The sequence below is a fragment of the Elephantulus edwardii genome, unplaced genomic scaffold (assembly GCF_000299155.1).
Source record: "Elephantulus edwardii isolate Elephantulus edwardi_28Jun2011 unplaced genomic scaffold, EleEdw1.0 scaffold00032, whole genome shotgun sequence".
In the NCBI taxonomy this organism is placed as follows: Eukaryota; Metazoa; Chordata; class Mammalia; order Macroscelidea; family Macroscelididae; genus Elephantulus; species Elephantulus edwardii.
The window spans coordinates 336,316-346,330 of NW_006399782.1; the positions used below are offsets into that span (position 1 = coordinate 336,316).

At 36.0% G+C, this 10,015-nt stretch overlaps 1 protein-coding gene across 1 annotated transcript in view; it reads right to left on the bottom strand.

The window, feature by feature from the left end:
- Positions 1-2,106: 2,106 nt before the first annotated feature.
- PPP1R2 (protein phosphatase 1, regulatory (inhibitor) subunit 2) overlaps positions 2,107-10,015 on the bottom strand; it is a 33,618-nt gene continuing 25,709 nt past the window's right edge. Inside the window, exons 5-6 of the mRNA XM_006884178.1 lie at positions 4,594-4,764; positions 2,107-2,144 (exon numbers count right to left, since the gene is read on the bottom strand). Coding sequence (XP_006884240.1) covers positions 2,107-2,144; positions 4,594-4,764 — 209 coding nt within the window. The remainder of the gene's footprint in view (positions 2,145-4,593; positions 4,765-10,015) is intronic.

Genomic DNA, 10,015 nt, shown 5'->3' on the forward strand with positions numbered 1-10,015 from the left:
TTTAGCCCAAGGTTTTTTTCAATCACTTGCTATGCATCTGAGAGCTGTACAATAAATAATGATGATGTAAGAATTGATGCCTTTGAGCTATGGTGTTGGAGAAGGGCACTGAATATCCCAAGAACTACCAAAAGAACGAACAGGTAGATAGGTCTTAGAGAAAATGCAGCCAGAGTGCTCATTGAAGGCAAAGATGATGAGGCTTCATCTTACGTACTTTGGTCATTGTGGCTATTCATTGGAGAGGCTGTGACACTGTGCTTAGAAAGGTGGAAAGGTAGCATTAGAGAGGAAGATCCTCCACCAGGTGGGCTGACACAGTGACTGTGGCAAAGGGCTCAAGTGTGTCAGGCTGGCACAGGATAGGATGAGGATTGGGTCTGGGGATTGAGTCTGTTGTTCACAGGGTTGCTATAAATTGTACTCAACTTGATGGCACCTAACAACAATAAGAATTCAAATCAATAAAACCCAAAACATAGAGGCCTGTGAGAGTGTACACACACATGTATAAGTTTAAATAAACATTGTTTTGTTTACTAATTAGTGGGTATGGGGGGAATGGGGTGAAGAAGACACCTGAAGTAATTAACACATTCTTCTACTAGCAAAAAATTCTCCCACTTTTTATTAGACATACTGGTATTTCCATAAACTTTTAAGTGGAAGATAAGCTGTTCAGTAAAAATCATTTTATAGATACAACATACATAAATTATTTTAAAAGTATTTTCATATAATGGATCATTTTGGTACAAATAAACATTAAGATACAAATAATTGACTAGAAATGAAACCATCACTAAACCAAGATACACAAGAAATAATTGACAAACCCATCACTAAACCAAGGTAAACAATATCTGCACTTCATTTCAGGATGAAAATTCAAGTAATTCTTAATATGTTAGAAGAATAAAACTCATTTGTTATAGTATTCATTAACAATTTCCCTTAAGGCAGGGACTACTTAAAAATCTTTTTATATTAAAACATATTGAGGCTTACTTCTGTCCATATTCAGGAATTATGTAAGCATATCTCTGGTTGCACACATTCGTTCTTCATGCAAAAACCTTGGTTAGTTGTTTCCTAAGATCTAATTAGGTTGAACAATAAACTAATAACAGCAATTAAATTAGCAAGCTATAAACCAGGGAGAGCTATAGACTTTCAGTTGATTTGTATTTCCTGCCTATAGCACTGCTGCTACCCAATCTATTTTCTCTACATATTAGAAAACTAGCAGGCATTGATGGTACAAAATAAGAATTTCACTGTCACAGCAAATGATAAAAGGACTGTACTGACAATCTTTAGGTTGCTTTATAAAGTTAATAAATTGTGTGTATGTGTGTGGAAAAGAGTTGGGAGACAGAGAAAGAAGATAAAGACAGGTATTTTAAGAAAATACTATGATAGCTATTTTAGAATCTGTCCATCTAGTGTATAAAAGAATGGAGCATACCTTAGTACAAGTTTAACCCAATGATTTATTTGTGGAAACAAAAGACAGTTTTGATGAACAGTTCAATTCTTTCCTTGTAAACATAAAACTCAACAAGAATTTGAAGGGTAATAGGCCAAGAAAAACCAATAATAACTCTTAAGATCTTTTTCAATTAAACAGACAAATCAAGTTGAAGACAAGTGTTAGAATACCTTTCAACCTGAGTATCTACTGACCTATGTAACCTGTACTCCAACTGGTTGTGATGAAAATTAAAAAAACAAGTTTTTTTATAAGAGCAACCACTTCTAGAAGAAAATAAATTAGTCCCCCACCCCCCCAAAAAGATAGTTTAACCTCTAAAGCATAAAAAGCTATAGAATATTCTTATACAAATTAACCAGTGTTCTTATAAAAGTAATGTTCTGGACTAATGACATTACACTGTATTTGTGGTGAAGTACTAGGCACAGAATACATGTATCAATTAGGCATTTTCACTCTAGTCAGTCTCTAAAGTTACCATTTAATTCTTGGCAATATAACTGGTATGCATTTCAATACTTAAGTCATGAACTGTAGAGAACAAGCAGCAGTGTATTATAATAACAAGGCTGATATCTAACAGTTGTGTGTTGAACAATCTCTTCAAGGAACTATGATTTGTTTTGCAGCTGGTCAGTTGTAGTAGATCCTGCAAAGACAAAAGAAAAATGTCAATATAATTTGTTTGTTGTGTACTGTCCACTCTATATAACTATCTGAACTAAAGTTTCCTACAACTGGCATGAATGATAAATACAAAGATTTAAAACACAAAGTCTATCTTATATATGTTAACATGAGAAAAATGATTTGCTCCCTAAGTAGTCTAAAGAGTAGAACAGAAGCATCTTGTGATGGAACAAATGTTTCAGACTGAACATGTTGAGAATAAATCATAGGTAGATAGCTAAATAAAATATTATAAGTATTATATTATCTAAGTAAAATATCAAATGTGTAAGCAATAACATTTCTATTTATTATCTTAAAATGAGAAAATATTTTCTCAGAGTCTAAATAAGTAAATTTTCTTTTTATAAAAAGGACTAAAATAGGTGGAGATGAGAAAGAGAAGAATTTCAATGCTCAAAAAGTAAGAAGGTTTTGAGAAATTTAAAAAGCTACTAAGCATTTTCTCTGTGCGATTTGAATGATGGTTTAATAGAGCAAATCAGTTTTCTATTCAAGAGTGTTTAACCTTTTATTTTGTGCCACTGATGGCAATTCCTTTCATCTGGTAAGATTTTGAAATTTTAAAGGTCCAGACGTGAGTAGTGACAAGTAAAGTGTCCTTTAATACTTATCACGCAGGGGTCCCTATCTTTGTGGGTTTTATTATGATAAACAGAATATATCTTATGTAAGGTATACTTCATCTCCAACTAGGGGTAGTGGAAATCATACATGGAGCTAGTAAAAACTCAACTGATGTATTATACTTAAAAAAATTTTTAAAATACATTTATAAACAAAATGCATGGAACATGTTTTACAAGCAAAGAAGGACCAAAGGTCAGTTATTTTCAAAAATTATGACTCTGGGGAAACACCAAACAAAAACCAGAAAAATTCCTATCCAGTGGCAAATTAGGGGTATTTCTAGTATTGTGCTATTGTCATTAGAAGTTGATATTGAAAGTTTAAATAGAATCTGATGGAAAACATTTTCCAAAGTAATATTCATTCATGGTTGAACAGCGTCATAGTAGTAAACCAGACAGAAGTAAAACTGGAAAAATAAGATTAAAGTGTAAGCACATCTTAATAGACAAGAGACTTAAAAAAGAGAGAGAAGTTATGTAACAGTTAACTACTTAAGGTGAAGTTTCAAAATATATAGTACATACAGTAGAATTAAAAATATTGCATGAAACAGAAGGCATGACAGAGAATAACAACACTGCTATCCTGACATTACATTAAGTGATTCATCAGGCTAAAAGAATCACTCATATTTTATACCATGTTCACCAAATGATGTAAGAACTACTTTCCTAACACTTAATCATCCTAACTACAACTGTTATATCCCCTATTAAACTGTGGAAGCACAAAATGTGGGTAACGGGCACCAAAATGTGGTACAGACTATTAACCTTCATTGAATATCAGAATCAATTTATCAGAAAAAAATCAGAATAATTTATTAGAAAAAAAATCCATTTTCTATGAATCTAATGAAAAGTTGCTAGGCTACAGAGACTGGGGAAAGAAAAAAACCAAAACAAACAACAAAAACCCCTAAACAAATAACAAACAACAAAAGCTCATCTAAATAAACAATCAGATTATCCAGGAAACAATCAAAAGAAATCTCCACTGGGAAGATAAAACTTACTTAGAACCTTATGTGAAATAAATTTCATGTTAAAAATATTTGTTTTTAAAATGTTTAAAACTTGAAGTTCAAATTGCTATCATCCACTCCCTAAACAACATGCCTCTGGAATCTCTATGAGCTTTGATAAGTGTCCATAGTTACAGAGGGGCTTCAGGCCTTTTGTTCATAGGGTCGCTATGAGTCGTGCTCGACTTGAAGGCAATCAACAACAACATTACAAAACGATCTTAAACACTCCAGATAAAAAGTGAAATAAATCAGCACAACATGGCCATGGTCACGTTCTGGAGAAATTTGTGCATAGTAAAAATGTTAATCTAAGAAATAATTTCTGAGGTGTTTCACAAGGTAAAAGAAAAACGAAGGATAATATCTGGACCATAATGATCCCAATCTGTATGACACTTATATCTAGGAGATGGTGCGGCCAGAGTGCTCTTTGGAGGCAAGGATGAGGCTTTGCCTCACATACTTGGGGTTTATTGCTAGGAGGTGCTATTTCATAGACAAAGACATGATGTTGGGAAGGGTGGAGAATCAGTGAAGGAGAGGAAGACCCTCAACCAGGTGGACTAACACGGTGACTGCTGCAATGGGCTCTTCTTGGGTGTCGGGAAGTGTAGGATGGTGCAGGATAGAAAGGGTTCAGATCTTTTGTTCATAGGACCGTTGTGAGTCATGTTTGGCTCAAAAGCACCTAATAACAACAAACAACAAGGATCCCAAGAGTTCTAGTGAAAATTTCAAAATCTCTAACCTTGATTTGAGTCCTCCGTGTTCATCTTTTCTCCATCTGTAGTCTCCGGCATTTCTTCATCTTCATCATCTTCATCATGTAGGTCTTTTGAAATTAACTGTCTAGCTAATTTAATATTCAGTCCTTCATTATAGTGCATCTTTCTTTTCATTTCAAACTGTCGCTTTTTTTCTATGAGATAAATAAGAGAAAGCTTAGGAAATCTTCAACTTCAGAAGTGACAAACTACATCCTGTACTGTAAAAGTTATATTGGAACACAGCCATGCTCATCACAGCCATTGCTATTTTATGCTCAATGGCAAAGATCGATGGAGCCTGTAAAGCCTAAAATATGTGCTAGCTGACCCTGTAAAAGAATGTTTGCCAGCATGGTTCAAATACTTATCTCTGAAATAAGTGACGCTGAATCTTTAGAAATCAGGTTTGTGAAGGAAATGTAAAGATATGGAAGAATTATCAAGAAAAAGTTGAACAGGAGGGATGAGAGTAGAGCACACTAATATACACAATTTAACTATATATCAGTCATATAAGGAGCCCTGGTGGTGCAGTTAAGTTAATTACGTATTCCACTGTAGACTGAAAAGTAGAGACTGGAAACCATCCACCTCTCCAGGAGAGATATCTCCCCACTGTCAATTTATGGTAACTCTCCATCAGGTTTGAGGCTCTTCTTCAGGGGAGTGTTAAAACTGCTTTTCATTAGGAATACAGCACTCAACTACACTGGTGATTTGTTCCTGTGAGGTTACTGCCTAGAAAACTCTGCCATGTTGGGTTGCAACGGCACAACAGCAGCCCTGTGTCCATAAAGGGGTGTGTGTGCACATATACACAAAAATAAGACATTAATAATGGTTCATTCTGGGCCAAAAGAGTGTGGTATAATTTTAATTTTTCCAAAGTTTTTTATTTTTATCATTTAAAATAATTTAAGAGGGAAGGGAGGGAGAGAGAGGAAAACGCAACAATGAAAATCCAATTTTTCTGTAAACTTTGGTAAATTTACAGTAAAAGAAACTTTTTTTTTCAAATTTTAAAAACAAGTTTAATGCTTTTAATGTATCAAACATTATACTACATTGAAAGACAGATAAAATAATAATTTTATGGAACTCACAGTCTATTGTAGTATAAATAATTATTAAACAGTATATAAATTTTTATTTTTCATCCCAATTTTAAGAAAAATCTGTTAAAAGAAATTAGAAAGAAAAGAAATGGTGAAGTGACTGTAGGCTATTTTTTCATGTGGTCCTCCCAACAGAAACATAAAGCAGGCAGAAGTCCAGCAAATGAATGATCTATATTTTATTAACAGAGGGCACTTTAAAGAGTTCTATTTATGGGTGGTTACAAAATCTTTCAATTTCTTGTTGCTGTTATGTGCCATCAAGTCGCTTGCAACACCCAGCGACCCTATATATATAAGAGCTCTAAACGCTGTTCTATCCTGTGCCAACCTAGCCATCTCAAACGCACTCATTCACTCCACTCACAGAATCGATCCATCTCATCAAGGGTCTTTCTCCACTCTGCCAAACATGATGTCCCTCTCCAAGGACCAGTCCCTCCTTGCAACATGCCCAAAGTATGTCAGACGAAGCTTCAGAATCCTTGACTCCAAGGAGCATTCTGGCTTCACCCTCTCCAGGACAAACCTGTTTGTTCTAGCAGTCCATGGTATATTCAACACTCTTCTCCAGCACCACAGCTCAAAGGCATCAATTCTCTATCATCCCTAGTCACTGTCCAACTCTCCGAAGCACAGCATGTAATTGTGAAGACTATAGTCCGGATCAGGCGCACCTTAGTCTCCAGCCTGACGTTGCTGCTCTTCAGTACTCTTGAGAAGTCCCTCATAGCTGACTTTACCAATGCAATTCCTTGATTTCTTGGCTGCTGTTACCAAGTGTTGACTGTGGAGCCAAGTAAACTAAAACTGTTAACTATCTTAATCTCTTCACCATCCATACTGATGCTGCCAATTGGCCCAGTGGTGAGAATCTTTGTTTTCTTGATGTTGAGCTTCAATCCATATAGGAGGCTGCAGTCCTTGACCTTCTGCAGCAAGTGCTTCAGGTCCTCCTCAGTTTCAGCAAACAGGGTTGTGTTTTCCACCAATCTTGATGCCACATTCCTCCTCGTACAAACCAGTGTCTTAAATGATCTGTTCTACATACAGATTGTAAAGGTATGGAGACAAAACACATCCCTGACCGACCCCCTTCTTGATTTTGAACCATGTAGTGGCTCAGTAATTTTTTTAAAGTGTTCACATAAAAGAGCCACCCGTTTATTTCAACTGTTATGAACATTAAGATGTCTTCACCATTGTTTCAGTCAAGTGTATGTGTGTGTGTATGCTAGCGCGCGCGCGTGCACATATATATTATACTGGTGTATTTACAAAGCTTATATCCATTGTTTTTCACAATGGATCTTTCCCATTTCCTTCACACACACACCCCCATTCATATATTTTAATATCAAAAAAGTATAGATCTCTCTCAAAAGAAACACCAATCTCACAAACTAATTTTTTTGAAAACAGTACACTGTCGCTTTACACATTAACATCCAGATTTCATTTTGTTAATGAGCAGATTCTTGTCAAGTCCATAGGTTATTTAAAGTACATTCTCAATGTCTTCTAAGTTTTCTTAAATCATCTTCTAGTTTAAAAACAAGCCTTTACAATTCATATCCAACTCATCATCCTTTAGGCTCGACATGAGTTAAGGGCGAGTTCTGGTGGCCTAATGGATAACTTGTGCTGTCAACCCAAAGGCAAGCAGTTTGAATTCACCAGCTACTCCAAGGGAGAAAGGCAATCTCCTATGTGATTCAGTTTCTGAAAATCTGCTGGAGGGTCAGCTATGATTCAATTTTGACTCAAACGCAGCTAAATGAGTGAACTAGAGAGGGAAAGTTCTGAGTCATTACTCCATGAAGACCCTGCCTCATATTGTGCTTTTCTACTTATAAATTACTCTTGTGACTTGTTTTGTTCTGTGAGGGTGCCTTTTTGCAAGGGAAGTAAAACACCAAAAAAGAAAAAAAAAACAAACCCCACCACCAAACAAGCCAAATGCTTATGACTAAAATATTAATCATAAAAAAATAAATAAAAAAACTATTAATCATGTTTCAAGTATTCAGATGATATAAAACCAGTATTTAAAAAAAATACAAAAATGTATGTTCTAATTGCTTCTAGTCCCAGGTTGTTGTTGTTGTCCACTATAGAAATGGAACCGATCCACAGCTGACCTTCCAGTGATTTTCAGATCATGTGGGAATTAAGTTATATGCTCATATGTCTCCTGCAGAGAAGCTGGTGGATTCGAACTGCACACCTTTGTATTGGCAGCACAATTCTGTACTATTAAGCCACGCCACCACAGCTCCCTTACCATACGATGTTGTTTGCCACTGAGTTAGAACTGACCCCTTAGCTGACCTCCAGTGAGTTTTCAGAGTCAGTAAATTGCATGGGAAAAGACTGTCCATCATTCTCCTGTGGAACATCTGATGGATGTGAACTGTGAGCCTTTGGGATTGTAGCAGTTTCTTACCAATAGGTCACCAGACATATATGAAAAAGGTTTATCACAAAATTAAAAGAAAAAAGGCTTAATCTTCTCATTAAGTAATTACTATTAAGAGTATTTCATTCTACACTTTGTTTCCTTCTCAAATAATAGTTTACAAAAGTTAATTATGCTCCTTGCTAGTGAGACTATCTTTGCACTGAATACATAGTTATGCTCACCATGCATTCCAGTTTAGGGATCATATCAGTTCATTCCTTTTGCCTGATATAACTACCAAGAACTCACTCATAGATGACCTTCCTGCTAGTGGATTCAAACTATGTGCCTCTGGGTTAGCAGCGCACCTCCAAACAGACTATGCTATGAGAGCTCCCCACATCATTAACAACTCTTACTTCTCCCCCATCAATTCCTGAGGATTTTTTTTTTTAAGAAAATGCATACTTTATTTGGTATTAACAGATTTGAACAAATTTCTTTTTCTTTTTTGGATTTCCACTGATTCACTGTTAAGACATTTTCCTCCCTGTCCTCTCTCTCCCCTAGTTAGCTTTTCTCTTTGGAAAAAAGGTTTTTTTGTTGTTATACAATTCCCCCCGCCCCCATGACCACTTTATTATGCAACTCTTATTCTGGACTCTTGTCACGCCAGTAATACCTAATCATATGTTCCTTTTATACAGTTCTCTTCCCTCATCTGTTTCAATGTATATTATTCATCCCCTCTTTTCTTAGTTTCCCCCCAACCCCCATATCAGCTCTGCTCTGTAACAGTGGCATTATACAGTATTTGTATTTTTGTGACTGAGATATTTCACTCAGCATAATGTCCTATGTGGTCACCCATTTTGTGTATTTTATGAGTTCTTTGTTTTTCAATGTAGCATAGTATTAAAGTATCACAGCTTCTCTATCCATTCGTTTGTTGATGGGCACATGGGTTGTTTCCAACTCTTTGGTATTGTGTACATGGCAGCAATAAACATGGGTGTGCATATATCTGCTTGGGTGGCAGCTGTACTTTCTCTAGGGTATATTCCCAGTAGTGGAGTTGCTGGGTCAAATGATATTTCTATTTCCAACTTTTTGAGAAAGCACCATACAACCTTCCACAGTGGTTGCACCATTTTATACTCCCACCAACAGTAAATAAAGGTTCTAGTCAACAACCTCGCCAACATCTGTTGTTTGCTGCTCTGTTAAATATTGCTATTCTTCCTGGGGTCAAATGATATCTCATAGTTGTTTTGATTTCCATTTCTTAGAGCTAGGGATTTTGAACATTTCTTCATGTTTTTATTTGCCACCTAAATGTCTTCTTTGGTAAAGTGTCTGTTCATATCCTGTGCCCATTTTGCAATTGGGTTGTTTTCCTTTATCTTGTTGTTGTGCTAGAGTATTCTATAAATTCTAGATTTAAGTCCCTTATCAGACATAGCATTGCCAAACATTCTTTCCCAGTCTCTGGCTTCCTTTTTTACACTGCTGGAGAAGTTTTTGGGTGTGCATAGGAATTTGATTCTTAGACGGTCCCATTCATCTATTTTATCCTCTCCTGGTTGTAGGTATCCAGTTTAGACCATAACATAACCTGTGAGGTACAGAAAACTATACTGGCCTTTGTTCTGTCTCTGGGAATAATACCATACAATGCCAATGAGCAGGTGATGTCCATATCAAGAGAGACCACATAGTGGTCTGGAGTTGACTAGCCTCAGGAGGTGTGGTACAGTCTATCAGAGCCATCTGGGAGGCCAGTAAAAGCCCTGAAACCCTAAAGCTCAGATGACTTTCCTGGACAATGAGTGTTCTACTTGCAGAGAGTATCATGGTTGGCAAAATAATTTAGATTTTTTTTTTTTT